At 34.4% G+C, this 22,690-nt stretch overlaps 1 protein-coding gene across 1 annotated transcript in view; it reads right to left on the bottom strand.

Moving 5' to 3' along the window:
• LOC134532196 (46 kDa FK506-binding nuclear protein-like) overlaps positions 1 to 22,690 on the bottom strand; it is a 50,529-nt gene extending 27,839 nt beyond the window's left edge. Inside the window, exons 1-4 of the mRNA XM_063368615.1 lie at positions 22,288 to 22,690; positions 12,413 to 12,664; positions 9,107 to 9,202; positions 4,536 to 4,631 (exon numbers count right to left, since the gene is read on the bottom strand). Coding sequence (XP_063224685.1) covers positions 4,536 to 4,631; positions 9,107 to 9,202; positions 12,413 to 12,664; positions 22,288 to 22,297 — 454 coding nt within the window. The 5' untranslated portion in view covers positions 22,298 to 22,690. The remainder of the gene's footprint in view (positions 1 to 4,535; positions 4,632 to 9,106; positions 9,203 to 12,412; positions 12,665 to 22,287) is intronic.

Raw genomic sequence — 22,690 nt, 5'->3', positions numbered from 1 at the left:
TGTTGAAGCTTGTAATGTTAAAATGCAAAATATAAACGGTCCTGGATTACCGTCATCTGTGATCGTTAACCTCGCCGTTATTTATTGCCACAGAATGTGGTTTTTGTGGTTATGGTTGGAGAAAATAAATTGTTTACCTAGTTTTGCCTAGTATGTTGCCGGTACGGTGAAATGTATTTTTAAGTAGTGTTTTATTGTTTTATTTTTTATTGGTGCGCTGGTGTTACGAACGGAAGATTAATTATATCTAAATTATATGGGTTTGTGGCAATTTAAGCTTCAAATAACGAAATTTTGACCAAATTCGCGACGAAACAGTGGAAAATCGCAAAATTCACATTTTCGTAAAAAAAGGGGCCAAATTCGCGAAATAACGACGGTGATTCGCGATCGCAAAAAATACCTGTCCCTAGTTATACCACTTCTGCTGCATAGGAAAAAAATGTTTAGGTATCTTGCATATTCAATGTACATTCACAAAATATTACAAATATGTACTGGCTATTCTTTAAGCCCATTACATATTTTTCTTAGTTTTTTTAATTTTCATCTCTAAATGCTTTTTGTTTCTCTGTTTCCAGTTTTTTGTTTAGCAGCTCTTGAATTTCTACAGTCTTGCATTTTTTTTTCTTCCTAACAATATATGTCCAACTTCTTGTCCTCTTCTTCATTTTGACGTTTTTGCTCCGGCGCACTTTTTTACCTTGAAGCTGCTTCTCTGGCATATTTTATCATTTCCTGATCTACTTGAATACAATTTTCACCACCAGCATTACTAACTCCATCCCAAACTCGTCGCAGGCCAATCAATGATTCCTCATGGAGATTTTCAACAAGCATCTCCTTATTGATGGAGAACCCAGATTCCACTAAAGCATTACCATGTGAGAGAATTAATATAATTTTCACTGAAAGCCATATATCTTTAAACTGTTCTTCTCCACTCAACATATCTGCAAAAAAAAGTGTCCAATCTGTTATTGTGTACATGAAATGATGCAAGTTTGTCAGAATTGATATTAGTAACAAATTTGGTAAACTGAACACTAGCTCTATCAGATTGAAGAGCAGTTAGGTGCTGGCAGACATAAGAATTTGCAAACATGTATCCATGCTTGTCCTACACTCTTCCTGTTTGTCCAACAATTTTCTAGGGTCTAAACAAGAAGCAGCTTTAACCATTTTGTATTTTATTTTATACGTTCAACAAGTTTCTTGGCAATCTGAACCATGCATGTTTTGCATTCTGTTAGGAACCTTTGTTTCTGAAGTTCTTTTACATCAACCACACCTAACTCATGCTTTGCAGCAAATCCAATTTTCAACTTTGAGAGTGGAAGTCCCAGACTTACATCATCCAAATTAATACTAATAAGCTGATATGCAGTTTTCTTGGCTTTCAAAATTTCCATCTTAATGAAATGTCCCAGCAACTCTCTTAGCAAGTCCTCCAAATCCTTATGCAGAAATGGTAACATTGGTTTTGATATTTGGAACTTCTTTAAAAATGGTTCAAGTGAAGAAGCCATTGTCAGGAAAAAACTCAGCTTAGCTAGCAAAAAAGGATCCCTCAAACAATCCTTCACTTTCTCAACAGAATATGTAGCAGGTAATTTACTGGTCTTAAATAAAATTTTCAAGTGAGGAAAAATTTGTATTGCTCTCTCACACACTGGGACATTTTCCAACCACTGACAATCACAAAATTTGATCGGAAGAACACTGCAACTTGTAACTTGTCTGAAGTCTGATCGTCGAGCAGGTGAGTCTTTGAACACAGAATATATGGCCCTTAAAAATTGAAAAAAATCCCACCCGGTCTTTCTAAAACCCATTTGAAAGGCACCATGAACAACATGGAGACCACAAGATCCCAGGTCTAATATATCTGGATCTTCTTCGCACACTTTAGTTTTTGCCTTCAAATTTTTCATGAACAACCAATTGACATTCGGCCCATCCATGGATACTTGTACAATTTTGGATAGTTCCACATCCTTTCAATCCTGTTGAAACCCTTCTAAGAGATCATCAGCTGTAGAATGGCCTAAAAATGAAGAATTCCAGTACCTCGTCATTACTTGATTTTTGTTGACGTCCCATATACGTACAGCTATGTCCATTTGTTGTACCTTTGATACCCTATTGAAGGATTCATCAAAGCACGCAACAATGTATTTTGTGGATCTGATTTCATCTGTAAGTTTGTGAAAAAAATATGGGGCAAGTCCATAAGTAACTAAGTATGCAGTCTTGGTACTACTAAGCTGCATTTCTTGTGCAATGGAACTATCTGGAAACATTTTAGCAAACAAATTGCTTATTCCTTGTTGGCTATTAAAACTGTCTTTTTTCATAACAACATGTAATGCCCACAATATTTCTGCCTTTCTGACATTACTGTCTCCCTGAAAATGTATTTTATTTACCATACCTGAAGATGCCTCTTTGAGAGCACTGAATGATGATGATGATGATGATGATGATGATGATGATGATGATGATCCAGTTAACAATGAACAGGATGCTGGTGTGCTGGATGCTAATTCAGAATTTGGTGCTGTGGAAACACACTAAATAATTGATCCCTTCGTTTCTTGGTGATTTAAAGGCTTTGTTAAGTATGCTGACATAGAGGCAGAAATACTGCTCGCAGTAATGAACTGTTTGTGAAATTTCCCTTCTTGATGGCTCTTCACAGACTGCCTACCCATACTACTCAAAGAAAATACCTTTTTACACAAAATACACTTTGCACTATTGTCATCACCCTCAACACGACTTAGCCTCTTTTTCCAGTCAGGAAACAGTGATCCATCTAGCCAAGCAGGATTGAATTTAGACATCGTGAATGTCACACAATTATCCACTCAGACTATCAAGAATAGGCCTAGGCCTAATGTAGAGTAGCAAAACACATTTGATACTGAATTGCTTAGTCTCACAAGTTTCACCGTGTTTTCATTGCACAATTAAGGAAACTGTGCTAGCACACACCTGTGAATGTAACCTATATTTCTAATGAGAAAATAATATAAGGACAGCCATTGATTTCTTCTGGAAAAAAAACACTTCTCACAATTGACTAAAAAATTTCAAATATATTTAACTGCTTCTGTAGAACTCTTGACTCAGAATAACACAATTTGTAACTATTTTCGCGGTGTTTTTGTTGTGTTTGATAGGCAAACATCTCGTCATGAAACCATAATACTACCAACTACATAAATTACAGTGATACAAAAACACCACCACAGGTGCAGCACTTCTGAAAAAATACATCTAAATAAATGAAAATAAGTTCACTAAACAATCTTCAAAAAGTTTCCAGCGTACCGGATACTTCAAAGTTATGACACAAACGGCCAAACGTATACGAACTATGGTGCCGCCATTTTCAACAACTGGCTTGGCGCAGCCCGGCACGGTCCGGGGCCGCCTAGCATGAAATTCGGCACGTCACAGCTGTATGGTGAACCAAACATTCCCGGGACTCGTGGCTTATTTATCTTTGATTTACATGTACGACCCGCACCCCAACTTCCCGATTTTGTTTTTAAGAAAAAATGTGCTTGTGATACACGTATTAATCAATATACATATATATACACACACACTGTGATTGCCGCACAACCAATTTCCCTGAGTTTTCCCTGTGTTTTTGACCCATTTCAATTTCCCTGAATTTTCCCTGTTTTCCCTGTCGTTGGGAACCCTGACATTACAACGGAAATATTTTTTCTATTCATAAACGTTAACAATCTTTTGAAAGTAGTTGTGTTCGGTTAGTATAATTGTTTCCGATAAAAATATGAAATGTATTAATTTATTAGAGGCAAGGTCCCAAAAGAATTGTGTGAGAAGATTTCACCATTAAAAGTGGACATTTTGAGATACTTCAACATGCACATCTCTTAACTCAAGAACAGAAAATTCCATGTAAAAATTGCGGTAATTTAGTAAAATCGTGGGAAATACATTTGAGGGCCTGAAATCAGTGAAAATGGATTAAATATGTGAAATTGGCAGGCCTGGTATAATGCAAGACCCTTGGGTGCTTTCAAAAATCTATACCGGATATTAAGTGTCTAAAAAAAAATAACACTGAAAACCTGCATTCTAGCCCTTTCCACTCTCCTTAACATACAGTTTATTATATTTCTGTATTCCGCAAACATGCTAGGGATATGTTTGACAGAATTGTAATAGTTTCAACATAGGTTCTAAGCTTAAGATCTTTAAAAATTAAAAGATACTATGTTTTGGCTAACATAGTCTAAATTAGTAGTCTATTTGTTAGGCTAGTGTCATTATCATTGGTTAACAAATTTTCCTTATTTAAACACTAAACCGTAGTGGCACTGTTAGACTATATCTTGTAATAATGAATCCAAGGCACTCTCAATTTATTTACTTTTGCAATGTACCCTTTACATGCAATTTACTAAAACAATTTTTAACATACAACAAATGCAGGATCAGATTCCTGATGTTAAGCCCACCAAAAACCATCATGAATTACTTTAAAAACTCACCATCATCCACTTCATTGGTAATTTTTTGTTTCTTTTTTTCTTCTTTAGGAGCATTTTGTTTCTTTTTTCTTTTTGCCGATGCACTCATTTTGCCAGCTGTTAAGAAAAAGAGAGCACAGAAGCTGTTTGATAAACATTTTACAAATGATTATGTAAGTTTCAACAATGATCCTTATGTGGTCATGGATCTCAGCCATGTGTTAACGTATACATATGAAGGGTGCAGGGGAAAATCCAACAGAGTCCAAAAAAGTTAAAATTGAGGTTATGATTGTAATGCAGTGCTGTCATGCTTTATTGTAACATTGCAAGTTGATAAAATGGAAAAAACGATGCAGTCCAAAGGTATTGCAGCTTTTATTTTTATAGTGCAGGGGAAAAACCAACAGAGTCCATCTGAAACAGGGGAATAACCAACACAGTCCTAGTTCTGACTTATGTTATTCTTGTAGGGTATTGCACTGCTGTGTGTTATATTATCTTTGGCCCAGACGGTTTTTATTGTCTTATGTTGTTTGTGTGTTTGTGTTTATTGATGCAGATTGTATTGTGTTATACCAGTTATAAAAGATTCTTACAATCAATGTTTCATGGTGAATGAAATAATTCTTCAATTTCTGTAGTAACTTGTGTGCAAACAATGATTGACGACGAATTTCAATTACTTGAAAGTGAAGTGAGTGATGAAAATGTACATGCACGTGATGAAACAACAACGAAAAAACGCAAGAAATTTGGTCGCCTCAAAGATGTTACCAAGCAGCTGCGGGCAACGACATTTGAAACTGGAGTTGACTGTCAGTGTAAACGGTTTGAATGTTTTCAGAATATTTCTTTGGCTGAACGAAATGAATTAATAAGAACATTCAACAACATTGGACATGAAGGTGGTACTAATGCACAGAACAGTTATCTCTCAGGCCTTATTTCAACACATCCTGTGGCACGGCGAAGACCAAGGAAGAATGTAGAAGATGCTAGGTTAAATGATAGTTCCTATAGCTACAAAGTTCGTGTGGTAAGGAGTGGCTGTACAGTAGAAGTACCAGTATGCTTTAAAGGGTTCCAGTCACTGTTTGGAATTAAACCCTCCCGGTTACACACAATCAAAACATCTTTGAGAACAACAGGCACGTCACCTATTGATGGACGAGGCAAACACGCTAATCGCCCTCATAAGCTCACTGAACAGACCCGTGAAGCTGTGATGCAGTTTTTTGGTAGTTTAAAGGGACGTAAAGCACACTACAGCTTGAAAGACTCTCAAAAAGTGTATCTTCCAGAGTAATTGAATGTCAAAAAACTTCTTGGGCTATTTTTGACTAAACATCTCAATATTGAGATCTCTTATGAAACATTCCGAAAAATTTTCGTGTCTGAGTTCAACATTTCTTTCGGCTATCCTCGAACCGAAACATGCTGTTGGTGTGATGAACATAAAGCCAAACTCACCGATACCGCTAGAAAAATTGCCAGTGCTACAAGTAATGAGGATCTAGTGAAGTTGCCGGAGGATCATAGGAGGCTAGAAGATGAGAGAACACTTCACCTCAAGAAAGCTGACTGGTTCTACAAAAAGAAAAGAAATGCCAAAAAGGAAGCTATGCAGTCTCCAACTGTTGAGGCCATTGCTATTGATTTCGGGGCAAATCTTCCTACGCCAAACATAACCTCAAGTGAGGTGTACTTTAGAAGACAGCTTGCGTTTTACATCTTCAATGTACATGTTTTATCAAGTGGCTCCTCAATCATGTATACCTATGACCAGACAGTGGCAAAAAAGGGGTCAGATGATGTTTGCTCAATGCTGTATCATTTTTTCTACACCTATCTGGACACTGGCATTCAAAAGCTTCATATCTTCGCCGACTCATGTGCAGGACAAAACAAAAATCATAATATCATTCAGTTCCTGCACTATGTAACTACAGAATTAAGGCGTTTTGAGATGGTTACTGTCACATACCCGGTGCGTGGCCATTCTTTCATGGAACCTGATAAAAATATGGATTTAATCCCTAAGCATGCAAAGGCTGAAACTCCTAATGCCTGGAGAGAAGTTATCGAAGGGGCCAGAGCCAAGCCGAATCCGTTTGTTGTTGTATCATGTGGCCAACCAATGTTCAAAGCCTGGGGTGGATTTCTTTCTTCAAAATTGTACAAGAAGAAGCTTCCTTTTGCTATAAGGCCAGTAAAACAGCTAAGATTCGTTCAATCAGATCCAAAAACCGTAGATCACAGAGAAATGTACAATGGAGTGTTCTTCTCTGCACTTGTAAAGGATCAATTGAAGAAGCGGCAGAAAAAATCCACACTGTCAAATCTTCAAGAACCTGCCCAGCTCTACCTTGCACCTATTCCTCTGCCCAATGAGAAGTGTCGAGACCTGGAAATCCTGTCAAAGTTCTGTGAAGATGAGGGATCCAAGGAATACTACAGACAACTTCTTGCTATTCATCAGCACAGCCATGATAATGACATCCCTGATGAGGAAAGTGATATCTAGATGTGTGCTGATAATTTCAATATTATAATGATATCTGTGGAAAGATGCTGTCACACAATTAAATAGAAAAAGCATCTTTTTTTTTTTGCTATCAGAATTTTATATCTTATATTGTTTAATGTTAGTTGAACATAAAAAGAAACCATTGACCTCAAATAATTTAACGAAGGTATATATACTGTAGATTGTTTCTTGTTGTTTTCAGACTTAATAGTCTAATAAAACATTCAATAATAAACAATATTTCCAGAAATATATTGAGCCTATTACAAAATCCAGGGGAATAACCAACAGAGTCCAGTCACTGTTTCAGTAAATAATTAATTGTGCAATAAAATAAAAACAGAATGTTACTGTATTTTCAAGGGGAACACAACGAGGTCTAAACTAATTTTTTAAATAATTGATACAAACATGGACACTACATTATATCACTTATAACGTTTCAAACTTTCTTTTCTCTCTCCTGCACAATTTAGTTTTATGGACCCTGTTGGTTTTTCCCCTGCACCCTTCATATGTTCAGGAAAAATCATCCAACCACTATGCACTGCTTCTGGAGGAAGCAGCTGAAATCAGTTGTGGGTTAGTAGAAGTTTAAGCACAAAATAAAAAGACAAAAATAGGAGAACTTGTGAGACCAGGAAAGAAGACAAAACATAAAAAAAAAAAAAACACTTCCTGAGAGTGTTACAGTTCTGTGTAAACTGTTGTACATGCTAAATTTCATCAATTCCCTTTTTTTCTTACAGGATGAAGTTCCAACTTTAAAGACGAAAGTTACAAACGATTCTGATGATGATTTGTGAGAATTTGAATTACAAACTATGCAAATAAATTTTATCTAAATTTTAAAAGATGAACTGTAAAAATTGGTGTAATAATTGCCATTGGGATTACCTCCAACAAATACAGAAATAAAATTCACTTTTCCAGCTCCTTTTTTTGCAAAAATATGTAGGACTTCACTACTTCAGTCTTGGTCTCGCATGAGATGTTGGGAGAAAATAAATAATTATGAACATACTACATATAACAGATAAGATGAGGTGAACAACTCGTGACAAAAATGGCAAGAAATGATAAAATCCAACTACTTTTATACAGTATTTTACTGTATTTTTTATATTTTTTAAATTATTATATTATTATTTTTTGTATTTTTTATATATTTATTACTTGTCCTAGAACATATATAATTACAGGAAAATTAAATACCTAACCATGGTGTTTGAGCAGAGTTGAAGGGGGCTGATTTAAAGAGGTTCAATTGGGGTTCAGAGCTTACTGTAATCTTTTAGGTTCTGTCAATTTATGTCTTTGTCCATTAGTGTACAATGTAAAACATTAATTTTTTTTGTACGCCAAGAACAAAATATCTTACGGCATGGCGGTTACTTGTACAGTAGAACCTTGTTTACCCGGCACAGTTTTGAAAAAAAAAAAATGTTGTTAGTAAATGAAGACTTGTTTTACAGATGATAAATCGCTATTCTCAACAGGCACATAACTGTTATTCACTTGCCAGGGGGCCAGTTCACTGCAACTGGTGACTCCACCCTCCCTGAGCCACGCACTTGGCATTTGGCACTGACCCGGAGACAACACTCCTCAGCTGCGCTGCAATCTGGGTAGTCTCCGCGTGTTGTCCTAGTGTCGTTAAGCTATTTCGTTAGCACGTTGTTCGCGATGGCGACAAAACATAAAAACATATTTTGTGACTATGGAAGAAAGGTTGGAAGCAATGACACAAGAATTGATAAGGGATTTAAATATTTTTCGCAAGTACATACATATCCTTTTATATCATTTTCCCTGGGACAACCCAGATTTTTGTTAACTCCAATCGGCCCTGGTCCCAGTTGATCCCGGTTCACAGTTCTACGGTACCACTTTCGAAAAAAAATTTGATAAAAAAAAAACATTTGCTGGCCACATTGAGTAGCAAAACACCATACAAAAATGCCTATCCCAATACTAAAAATCACCTCTAGTAACTAAAAGCAAAAAAAACTTACCTGAACAATTTGATAAAAGTTATACATCACAATAAACTGTAAATTACCTAGTTTATCACTTAGAGAGATTGCAGAATCAGCGTCTTCCGGCATTTCGAAATCGTCATCATCATCGTCATCCTCGTCTGGCTCTATTAAATAACCTTAACAAAAACAAAGGCAGGTTCAAACCACAAGTATTGATTAATACAGTAGTCTCATGAAGATTTGAATTGATTACTAAAATATAGCTATTATAATTACAATTTTTATTCTTAAATTCCAGAATTAATTTTTTCATTTATTTTCTACTATAATATTTTATGCAAAATCAGCCTTGTTTACCATAGCAGTTTGCTATAAAATTTTGTAAAATATTAATCACTACAAAAAACTTTAATAACGATAACTTATAACCGCAAAGTAATATGTAATGTACTTCCATAGAAAGTAAGAAAACTTTTTAATTATTCTGAGATTATTTTACTCCAGTTATACTAATGTACCATAGTGATTCCATAATCAGAATCAACTAAACAATTATCTGTTACAATTACTGAGATACCTATTCTTGTAAATGACAGTTTCAAATATTAATCAATACAACCTTTAAAAGTAAAAAAAAAAAAAAAAAAGGATGTGTTTCTATCTTTTAAGAAGCTGCTAGAACAAAGTCTATTTTCAGTGGCTTTTTGCAAGGAAATGAAAAGTTTTACTATTAATAAATGAAATAATTTAAACAGCAACATGTCTTTCGAACAAACTTTTGCCAAAGACGGGATTAATTTTATAGGTATATAATTTATATAAAATTGTGTGAAAACATGTCATTTTCCTCACTTAGTAAAGTGTAAGTTATAATGATGCATGCACAAAGTTTATTTTCCATGGCATCTCATAGTAAAGTTGAAGAATATTTGATGGAGGCAAAAATTTATTTCAGTAGAAAAAAAGAAAGAATAAAACCACCCCCCCCCCCCCCCTTGGGTGTAAAAGAAAAAAGAATACATGGCTGTCCCGACAAATTTCATGTTTGTTGGATTGCAGCAGGGTTTCTCTATATTAGTGAGGGAAAGAAAGGGGTAAGCGAAGAGGAAAAAGGTGCATTCTGCCACAAAGTTGCATGCAGATCTACCTTCTACAGCTATATTCAGAGATCTTCCTTATCTTTTGTCATTTAGTCTACCTTATAAAAGGAAGTCATTGTCCTTTTCCTTATAGTAATGTACAGTCGCTAAAAGGCCTGCTCACTACTTTACTTTAATAAGAAAAGGTTAGCCTCGTCCTAAATAGCGAGAAAAGCCAACCATTACCCGAAAGAACACGAACCTCTGTAACATCACGGAAATTTCATAAGCAAATAGGAAAAATTCTGATATTTGTAAGCTAATGTTTACATTTTGATTGGAATTAATGCTTCAGCTAAAAACTTAATTATTTGCAGTGAATCTTAGGCATTTTGATATTTGATGGTTTTTAAATTACAAATATACATTATACTTGGACTTATTAGACATTATTTTATTCCTATTCAACACGCTGAATAACTGTTGTTGGGAGGGGAGGTAATCTTTATGTTACCACAACACTTATTCTCATCTTGAACTATTAAGTATGTATTTAAGCAATTTCAATAACAGATACATCGGTTTTCAGTAAGTTAAAAAAGCACGGTGTGGGTTGTTGAAAAACTTACGGAAAAGTGTTCCTACGAGTTGAATTGTCTCGAGAGGGTTTAATTTGACTACAAAGTACATATTGTTTCTGCATGATTCATTGGTAATAAAACATTTTGCTTGGTAACAAAAAAAATGCCGGTGAAGTTGTTTTAGAAACATGTTAATAACACAGAACACTTCCACATGGGAGGGTTATATTACCTGTTTTTGGATTTGTAGGTATAGTGCCGTTACCAATCTCAAGTAATTGTCTTGAAAAAATGTCAGTTGTTGAATAGGTTTGAAGCCGAACTCTTGTTCATATTTGTTGTTAAATTAATTTTATTGACTGTGCTCCAAAAAGTTTAATATTTCAAACAGGCATTCAATTCATCAACTGGTGTAGAGTGAGGTTTAACTGGAGGTGTTGCCTGAACTCACCAGATAGTAACACCGATACTCCACCAAATTGAACCTTATTATTTCTCAAGACTTTCACTGTAACATCTAATGCTTCCAATGACTTCTTGTGAGCCAACTCGTGAAACGCGTACTATGGCAAGTGAAAACAAAAGACGATGGTAAAGAGTCAGTTTTTTTTTCTTCATATTCCAAGGCGAATATATTCATTCCATGAAGAGTTTAATCTCCTTTCTCACTAGACCTTCCAGAAATTATTAGGTTCTAAACTACATATTTCCAGAATGTGAATAAAACGTATAAAAATTCTATTAAAACGTTTTTTTTTTCTATTCCAAAAATGCTCAGACGCATTTAAGTTTTTTTTCTAATTGAACTCCACAATATAAAAATTCATGCTTCTTACTTTGAAAATGATGGACTTCCCAGAAAATTTCAAGTTTTCTTAATTTTACCATAAAAACACTTCCACTTGCGTATTGAAATGCAACATTGTGTCAAATTTTCAAGTCAATCGATTGACTACATTTTGATATTTGCGAGCACAAACATACAGAGACTGAAATTTTACATATATAGATGGCATCACATATCCACGAATATTATTTTATATCACTATTGAACTTTTTATCCTTTTGTTCAAATGAGACCTTTTTCAGCCTCATAGGATAAACCAAAAAAGAGTTATGAACATTAACGGAAAAGGCTGCACGAAGGGATGATTCAGGAAACGCTCAAAACCACCCTGACAATTCCAAACGTGAGCGGCTCTATCACACTGGATCACAGAGCGGGCAGAACCAAAGAATGTTGGAGCAAACAACAAATTTTCCAAATGTCGCACCAAGGTAAGAATTAAAATGGGTAGTCTTTTTTTTAAACCTACCCGAAAGACCTTAAGGGATGGATATGCAAACAAACATAAAACCAAATAATCACTTACCCATTAGTGACGAGTACCAACAATTATGGTAGAAACTAAGGTACTTACGTATTAATGCCACCGCAGCTACCTTTAAATATTGTGGACGGTTGGTTGGGTTAGTATAGCAACATAAAAAAAACTATAAAATATTTATTATGGTTGCTGAGAGAATTACCAATTTAAGATGTGGCTATCCCGACCCAACCAAAAGTTCACATGATTTCACAGTATTTTTAATGTTGCCATACTAGCCCAACAAACCGTCCACAATATTTAAAGGTAGATGCGGGTGGCGTTAATACGTAAGTACCGAAACTAATAAACACTGTTCTATGGTGCAAAAAAAAAAAAAAAACTGTAAACCATCTCACCTGTGAGGTGAACTTTCCCTTGGCCAGATGTCAGAAAGGCAATCTTTTCTCCTGAGCTGAAATTCAAGTCAAGCTGACTCTGCAGGAACCTCTGCCGCTGCAACGAGCAGAGAATGAACTCCCTGTCGTTGTGGTCCAGGATCACTGAAGTAGTTTCATTGTCAGACGGTTTTGTTTCCAGGCAAGCCATGGACACATGGAACGCTGTGTCCACCGTCTGGGCATACCGCTTACCGGGTTCCAGCACCAGCCCTGCACCCATTGTGAACGTCACATAGTCAAGATCAACCATCCAACTATCACAATGCCAATGTAGATTTCTGTACTAATTTTCAATGGAAATGCTATGTAAGGTTTTTTAATAGTAATTATTTTATTTGTTTATGTGCATTATGCCTACCAACAAAGTTAAAACTTAAGGGGTAGGCACAACATAAAGACAAAAACACAACATAAATATTATAAAACCAACACAATTTGCCAAAACAACAGAGTGATCCCCTACAACATTAAATAAATTTAACAAATACTAATATATAAATAATTAAATATAAGTGAATACATTTATTGGAAAATAAAGAATATAGTAATGTTAAAGACTAATTGTACAAGAAGTTGACCTATACAGATTGAAAAAAAATTCTAAGTTGCATGTACATTTTATTAATATTAGTATTTATAAAGCATATAGGAGATTTGTACTAAGAGAAAATTATTTATGGAGTTTTAAAACATGCTTAGGTAGAACACTATAGCTATTTAACTAAATATTGTCATACAATAATAATGTGTTTATTATAACTGGTGTTAGTATATGCAAATGTGCGTTCTCCAAGCATAGCTATCATTGCTGTGTTTGTGATAGCAGTTTTTTTCCTTTCAGTTCATTGTTGCAACATATAGGTTATACGCCCAAAACATTGGCTGAAGTGTAATGTATGCAGTGTGGAAACAGTTTTAAATTTTAAAACTTTTTTCATTAAAGTGACTGTTTTTAACTAAGGAGATTCTAATTCATACTTACTAACCATCATCAGACGTGGTCAAGCACCATTGCCACTATGTTTTGGGTGAATACAATATGGTGATGGCGAGGTTAAAAGTAACCACCTGCGTCACAACAAGCAGTGTCCTGACAATTCCTAAATCCGTGAGTTTATGTACTTTTTAGTTTCTTCTGTCCATATAATTTGTTTAGCTAAATTCTGATTGGTCACAAACTGTTACTAGAGGGTCTGGAAGCGTTTTATTCCATTTAGAACGTTTAGTATACTTAGGACTGTCTTTTTTTTTTATCAGATGTGTGGAACATATAGCTGTGTTCATACTCGCTGATCTTAAATTAAAACGTCAAGATTATTATTAAATATACCAAACAGATATTGATTTAGCAATTGAAGAATTTGAAAGGTCTGTTGATAATCCAAATGTGAAGTTTAGATTAGAGATTGGATTTCTACTCGAAAAGGTAATCTTCAGTGGTTTGAGACTTGGTAATTACAAAACTTTGTTTTACTGAAATGTGCGCATCAAATCAATAGACTCTTTGAAGTTCTTTTTACGGTGTCTGATAAATACATTAGGGAACAATGTTTGATTCTAGAAGTCGCGAGTGGATAGGATTTACTCTATGTTTTTCAGGAGCGTATGATGAGCAGCTTGGGAACTTCACCGCTGCAGTGCGCTGCCGTAACGCCCTGTATCGTCTTAGTTGTTATTTACATATTAGAGCGCAGCACTGTCGCCTGCTGTCATTCCCCGCACACCCCCCCCCCACCCATCATTCACTGCAGCTCGAGGTCGTTCAACAGGAGGGGGAAGGGGTGTTTGAAGAGTTCGACACTTGTCCGCTAGGGACCAACACAAGTCTATGCCCTAGAGATGGTGGCGATTGCGGCGGTGAATTAACCAACTACCTCAAACCGTATTAGAAATTTTAACCTGGGCTGGCGACTTCTATAAAGCATATATATTCAAAGATTCTAGGTTAGTTTGAAACTGTTTCTATCACTTTGAGGAACACTCGCACCATCGCGACTCACCAGTTCGTGTACACATCCAAGGAAGCCACTACAAGGCTATTATCAATAGTTGCAGGTTCCAGTACCGAGGACTAGTATCACGAGAGAGCCTGCGATAACCCAAAGTTCGTTTCCAGCTTCAGAAAGACTGCATCAGTACTCAATACATGTTTTGATTATTTATTATCACGGTATGTCTTTAGTATAGTGTTCAGTACAAGTGTTTTGAGTAGTTTTTGGAACTATTACACCTAAATTCGAGAACTCACTTTTAAGCTATTGACTACTTGATAACTTAATTCTTTTCATGTTAGAATATTTAATTTTGTCTTAATGTTGCTTGTATAGTGTCCTATAAAAATGTTTATGTGCTACTTAAAAGCCAACATTATTCCAAAGGAAACGCTACAAAGTCGAGCAATTTTGATTATTTGCTCATATCTATTGACTAGGTAATTCAATACACCAATACCTCACTTAGCACATCTTCAAATCGCACGAATTCATTTAGCGTTATGTTAATTTTAATGCCCCAAGCTTGAATAGCATGTATGTAAATTTCAGTTAGCACAAAATCGCCACTGGCAAAAAAATGATGGGCACGATGCCACGAAGTCTGCTTCAACTAGGTAAACAACACATGTGCTGTTAACTATACAAGAGGGGAAGAGATGCGGCGCCGCTATCGGCTGTTGCACAAACTTCATCTATGGCAAGTTCAGTTGCGGCTATTGAGTGTAAAGGACCAAATGTTTTTATGAGCCACCAATGTCTGCCCATTCATCTGCTGGTAACTGCGCGTGTGGTAGCACCTGCTGTGGGAATCATGGCTTCCAAGTGAGAGCACAATGCATCGTGTTCAAAGTTTTTGAGACAAAACTAGAAGTATTAAGGCATGCAGAATGTCATGAAGGCCACACTTATGCAGATCGCACTTTACTTTTAGGCAAGTCAACTGTGCACACAGTTGTGCGAAATAAGGACTCTATCAAACATTTATATAAGTCTGATACTGTTGGTTGTAAGAGCGGGAATATATTTGACATTAGATACCAGAACAGAAATGAACAGATGATTCACATGGAAAAGATTGTTAAATGAATGGAGCAATGAAAAAAAATCACCGGCCTGACAGGATTGATGTGAACCAAGCAGTGATACGTGAATAAGCAGTTTCAATTTTTGAAATGTAGTATATGTCCAGGCAGTAACAACGGCTTCACTAACAGTAAAGGATGTTTGGAAAGCCATGGAAAGGTACGGACATGAGTTGAAGGTCACTTCCAGCCAGGCAAGCCAACCAGCTGACTCACGATAGTACATAACCACCATCTCCCGTTACGTGGTGTCGTATTGCCACACAAAGTATTTGATGGTAGGCTTAAAAAAGTTAAATAGTGCAACATATTTATCTTTGAGTGTTATTCTACGTATTTATACTACGTAAAAAATATTTTCGTACACATTTTGAAAATATTAAGTAAATTAGCCTTGTTATTTATGGGGTATGGTAGAGACCTAACAAACCAGTGTTTAGAGCCAACAATAGACTTGAACATTTAGCCTGAAGTTCAGTCAGTAATGAACCTACAGAAAGAAGTTCATTTAAGTCCAATAAAAAAACAAAAACCAATTTTTCTTTTATAGCTGCTAAACATGCTTTCTCAGATGCTGTACCACCAGTAAAGTTAACTATTTCTCGACTATAATTGATTGACAGCAAGGCATGCAACACACGGATGTTAAAGAACAAGATGGTACGTAGTAAAGTTGCTGTTAATTGTCTGGTTGATGCTACTAGTTTATGTTGTTATAAAATGTAGAAAATTTTGCAACCGAAGTTGCTTATTGTAGTAAAAATTGTACTTGGGTCATTCTCCAAAAAGTGTGCAATTTCAGTCCCGGTCAGTTTCAGAGTAATATAATATATTTTTAATGCTTGAAATTGCAACTTAAATTCAATGGAAACCAATTAAATTTTAAAAACCTGTAGAAAACCTAAATACAATATAATCTCATTTTTTATTTGTCACAAAGTGTGCAATATCTCACCTCCGTGGCTTGTCCCCGCCGACAACTAAGCACTTTTATCAGTTCACTTTATTTGAATGGCACAATTTTTATCTGCTTTTATTTATTTGCCATAATGTATACCTGTAAACAAGTTTTTATTGATAAAATAAAGTGCATAATTTATTTATTTCATAATTATATTGGGTGTTTTATGTTTGTCCCTCACACAGGTTCTTACCTCCATCAGTAAGACTTGAAACTGTAATAATTTATTATTGAGTGCATTGCAAGCAAAAATCTGTAGATAAAAGCAAGGCACGATAGTCATTTTGTTTACTCTTAAAAATGCAGTTTAGGGTTAATCCATTGTCACGGGTGTGACATCTGCAGAGCAGTTTTCATCCTTCAAAATAATTTATTACAACATTATGATTTATTTAGCTTTAAATAATGGTCACACATTTGTAGTACAATACCAGGTGAACATTTTGAGCTAATTCGTTTTTGTTTTATTTGGTGGTTATTTTGATTCAATAATAGGGAAAGTTATGTCACGGGTGTGACAAAAATAGACAGTTAATTTCACTTCCATTAATATCATTGTAAAATTCTGTGAATTTATCAGAATTAAAAATGTAAAACTATGATACAATAAAAAAGGATTTCAAGACAATTGGGTTCAAGCCCATGAACATTCAATAACTATTACATCTGGTTACTAAAAAAAAAATTATTCTGTCACGGGTGTGACACACTTTTGTCACGGGTGTGACACTTACCAATTCACTCTATGAAAAAATTATTTTCAGAGTTAACACAGTAATTACATAAACAGGAACTGATAATGTACAATTCTGGCTTGTTTTCTATGCATGATATGAAATTATAAATGAAACATCAACCTACAGTATATTGAAACAAATCTACTGCGAATGACATGGTGGAAGCAGCCCTTAATGTGACACCTGGTAATGATGGTTCTGGAAATTTCATCACAATATCACTGGCTGACACCAGACAAATATCACTTTGTTGTTGAAAGAAAAAAATCCAGGAATCACTTTTCTTACGCAGAAATGTTATATGAAAATCACTGAACTCTTTACCCTCAATTTGACCAATAAAGTGTTCGTAAGAATTCTTACTTGCAAATTCTACCAGGACAAAGTCATTCACTTGAAGGGTTTCTATGTTTTCACCTACACACAAGTCAGATGCAGTTGTCTTGAGCATTTAACTTGCATTCCTCAAATGACTTAGCCTGAACCTTCTTAACGTAAGCATGTACCTTAAATGTCGGCAGTTGTGCATTCAACTCCTTAACAGCATTCTGTAAAGGACCTTTGATATTTACAAGCTTTGGTCGATTGTCTAATTCTCTCCATTTTTTTCCAATTAATGGTTGAATTAACATCACAGTCATGGGGAAGAAAGATTTCATTAGCACAGACCTCACATAAACCAGTTGCACATTGCTCATTCAATAAATCACATGAGTTTTTTATCAGTTCATTTATATTACCTGGAAAGGTTTTAACTTTCTTACTGATGGATTCAACAAGATAACTGATGTTAGAATGATATCTGCAAATGCAAACACTGTGAGGCATTTGGAAAGACAAAAGAACATGTTTGGGGCAAAGTTCGTGGAAATTTGATCGCTTTATTTTTATTTCAGGACACACTATTCGGAACAAGATAAATGCTTCCTTAACAGTCATTATCATGTGTCTCTTCTGTATAGAATAACGCACATCCATTTTAGAAACTTTGATTGATATGGCATCTTTGATGCCTGGTGCCTGACGGCTTACATCGTCACGACAATAAAACTGTTTGACAGTACGTTGACACATTTCATCGCAAGAAGTGGATCTCATTTTCTCACTTTTCTCTTCTAGTAAATGTTTTGCAACTTCCGGTGTGTCATGTACTAACTTTCTTATAACTGCCATTTTTTTCCCTGGGCTGTGTGGTAATGCTTTTTTTATTTGATTTACTGCCTTGCCGAGAGATTGTCGGCAGCGATATGAGCCTAGGTTTGGTTTAACATTTATTCCACTTTTTTCCTTTTTTGCTCTGCCTACACCGCTTTTGCCTTTCTGCATCCTGTAAACACTTTAATTTTAACTTCTGCTTGGACATCAGTTTTTTCGCATGCTCTCTTCTTTTCTTGTCCTTTTCCCGTTCCTTTTGCAAGTGTATTTCTCTCCTTTCTATGTCCTTCTTAAGCTTCTCACGGAGCTTTCTCATTCGATCTGTTGAACTCATTTTATCTGAAAAACAAACAGCGACATTTTGGTGATCTACAGACGTACTCCTAATTATGTTGTATGTTATTTTATGATATAACAGTCAAGTGCACAACTTCCATCTGACATGTTCAATTTTTACTACATCCTGCTCAAATAAGGCAAAAAATTATTTGTATATATCTTTTCTGTCATGGGTGTGACAATCAACTAAAGTTTTACTTAATTCCCAAACCATTGAAAGATAAATTACTGAATAAGCAGTAAGTCTTAACATTTTAAAGGCTTCCTACAAAATTGTCTTACAAAATGTATGCGTTAAGAAAGCTGAATCAATATTTTAATGTAGTGGTGTCATAAAGTAGTCACGGGTGTGACATAAAAAGAAGCAAATTTTCTTTAAAAAATATAAGTTTCAAAAAATTGGAGCTTTAAGGATATTATTGTCAGCTACATAACATCACTTTTCGAAGAGCAGATTTAAACTACTTCTACTGAGATGAGAGAAAATTTACTTTTGTGCCTTTTTCTGTCACGGGTGTGACAAGACAACATTAAACTATTATGCCAATAATATTATAGATACCACTTACCTCTATCAAAAGTTTTTGCCAGTTTCAATGAGAGTAGACTTGTTGCTTCAATTTGTAAATAGTTCAGCTGAATGATGTAAACATTGTAGCAAATAGTACTGTTTCCAAAACACCCTAAAAAGGTGTGACTACTTAAACAATGAATGCAAACATACAAGCATTAAAAATTACAATCAAATTTAATTTAAAAGTAAAATTATTTGTTTAGGCACATAACATGAATCATAAATGATAAGATGAGAATATGATATTTAATATTTTACCTATTTTATTTTTTTATGCTGAGGCTCACTTTTACATGGATTCACCCTTTAGTAAGTTGTTTCAAATGTGTATTTTCTGAAGTTTGTAGTATGAAATATGGATATTGTGTTTTGAAGTTATCACCTCCGTGATAATTATTTCAAGCTAAGAAACATTGTAATTAACTTTCATTCTATAGATAAATGTAATAATGTGGTGAATAAAAGTGAAATCAACAAACACAAATGTCCTAACCTCAAATATGCCATAATTATTTTACTTCAAGTTTAAAATTCTCACCTCCGTTACCCTCACCTCCGTTACTTGCAATATTCACGGAGGTGAGAAGAAGTAACGGAGTAACATTTTTCAACATTTTAATTTTGTTATTTTTGTGAGTAAAACATTATGTACACATTATTACATCACATAAATAATTATCAAGCATTAAAGTATATTTCAGGCATAATATATTTATGTATTGGCCATTTTAACATGCTCTTAAAGATGCATTGCTATTAAATGGATGTTCAATTCTTCTTTGTGACCTACAATTAAGGTTATTATAGTAAGACACTTCCATTGTTCAAAACTGTAGAATAAATAATCACTATTTTGCAAAATCTACAATGCAGTGTTTAAAAAAACAAATAATATTGAACATGAAATGTCACAAGCTTCTTAAATGTACGTATTCATATGCAGAACAATTTTTCTGGAGTGATGCTTCAAGAAATGTATGCAAAGTTTACTTTCACTAATAATATTTAATTTGAATTTTAAATATTTGTTATTACTTTAACTGTACAGGCCTAATTGTAAATAGATTTGTAAAAAAAATAGTTTTTGTATTTGCGGGATCTAGTAAGCTAATTACAGTTTGTTCTACATTTCAGAATGACTAAAAAGGACAAAATCTAAGAAATTTATATTTCCTGAAGTTGAGGATACTTCTGTTGTTGCAAGAATAGATATAGTCCAAATTATTGAACAACCTTTGGTGAACAATCGTGGGCAGTATTTATTCAGCAATAATCTGGAAGGCTATGAAAACCTTTAATGAAATGTATTTAAAATACTTTTAATTTGTGAGACCAGTGTGTGTGTATTGCAATTTTTCAAATGAATACTAGTAAGTTTTAATACTGAATAGAAACTTAAAATCGGAGGCTGATTTAACAGTGAAAATTACTTGCCAACATCAAAATTTGAAATTTAAGTTTATGTAAATTAGCATAATTGTGTCTTAATATTATAGGTACATTTTCTATCTGTCTGTGGTTATTTATTATACTGGCTTCTAGAGATTAACTCTACTCTATGAACTCTATTCTCACCTCCGTTACCATAATCTCACCTCCGTGAATGTTAACTTTTTAATATAATATATTATTGAGGAACAATCACAACAGCAATAATGTGCATAATACTGTAGGTAACATGTAAAAATAATAATGAAAAAATCATATTTTTAAGTTTTGAGATTTCAAAATCCAAATTGCACACTTTTTGGAGAATGACCCACTTAACCTTATTATGAATATGTTTGTCCAGAATGGCCATCAACTGTCTAAGGAAGGAATAGAGATGTATGTTCAAGTAAACGCTGTGTTTTCTTGTAATTTTCACATGGAATCAAAGTGTAAGATTATCAGAAATTGCATTTGACCTCGTACAATCCTACTATTGTCCTTACAGTGTTGGGTCATTAAACCCAGCACAATTGTTAAAATTGTAAACAAAATAATGTTATCAACACACCTCCTTAGAGAAAGATTGCAAAAAGTCAGGAAGTTCAAAAAACAGCATTTGAGAATTTAATTTTTTTTTTTAATAGAGAAAAGGGACTCTTCCCAGAACTACCCAGATAGTAATGTCATGTGCAGAATACCAGCCAATCATCATTGTCACAAGCTCTGCTACCATGCCCCAGACTTGACTATCTAAAGGCACACTATAACCGAAAACTCTATTTAAAACTATTTACAACACAAAAAGGACATGTTAATCCAAGTCAAGAATAAACCTGAATAAAATTTTTAACACTTATAAGCTGGTAACCAGTCCGAAATGACCTCAGCAGTAGAAAATGTGGCAGACTTGGCAGTGAGTGTATAAGCATTCTGGTAAGTCCTATTTCCCTTAAATTTCTTAAGCTTCAAAATAAAAAACATTCTGGTCTTCTATAACTTCAAATAAGACATATTTAGGTGCTTATTTTATTATAATAAAATTGATTTTGCCTATAGGTACTACAATTTCCCATCACAAACACATTTAACTACATACTTTATTTTTATATTTTACTTTAAAATACAATTGGATATGTTACACAGACAAATTGATCTCGGTAACAAAGTTCCTCTAAGTTATATAAATACTTTCAAAATCAAATATATTTGAATAATTATACAGCCTTACATTGCAAACACAATTGATTCCTTTAATAATTATATATTTTAATACACATTAATCAGCAATAAAGAGTAATTAACCTTGTCACTAAATATTAATGTGTAAATTTTGGTCGATTGGACCGGGTCTTCATGATTCATCAAAGCTTCAAATTGCAATTTAACTAAAACGAAAATTAAGCGTAAAAATGTTTGCATACAAAATTAACACAAATATTAAAACAACATAATACTGTTAAAAACATGTCTAGATTATTTCTACTTAAAAGCTTATATCACCTAAACGCCGGCAAATACAACACAAAAAACGTGGCTTCATAGCATAGGTTATTAACTTACCCCAAAACATATTTACATATAAGTCTATCAAATTATATAATTCAACCAAACTGTCTTCCTTTCAGAATACAACAAAACAAGGCACCTGATTTAATAAAATCGTGAAATGAGAAATACAAACAACAGAAAATATATCACAAAAACTTCGTAAATAACCGGCCGTACACATGAGGATGTACACGGAAGAAAAAAACTCTTCCGTTGAAACACAAACTATCTTCCGAAATATTACGTTGGTTCAGAAACAAGACAATACAGAACAATGCCCTCAAATATATAAAAAATATTATTGATGACATTATCACTATCTAACATCGGCATCGAAAAAGAAACATTCAGAATATTTTGTTAACGCCGATAACTCACAACGTCACCTAATCTTTTATCAACTTAATTTTTTATT

Source organism: Bacillus rossius, chromosome 1, assembly GCF_032445375.1.
Source record: "Bacillus rossius redtenbacheri isolate Brsri chromosome 1, Brsri_v3, whole genome shotgun sequence".
NCBI lineage: Eukaryota > Metazoa > Arthropoda > Insecta > Phasmatodea > Bacillidae > Bacillus > Bacillus rossius.
This window is presented reverse-complemented; position numbering and strand designations above follow the sequence as displayed.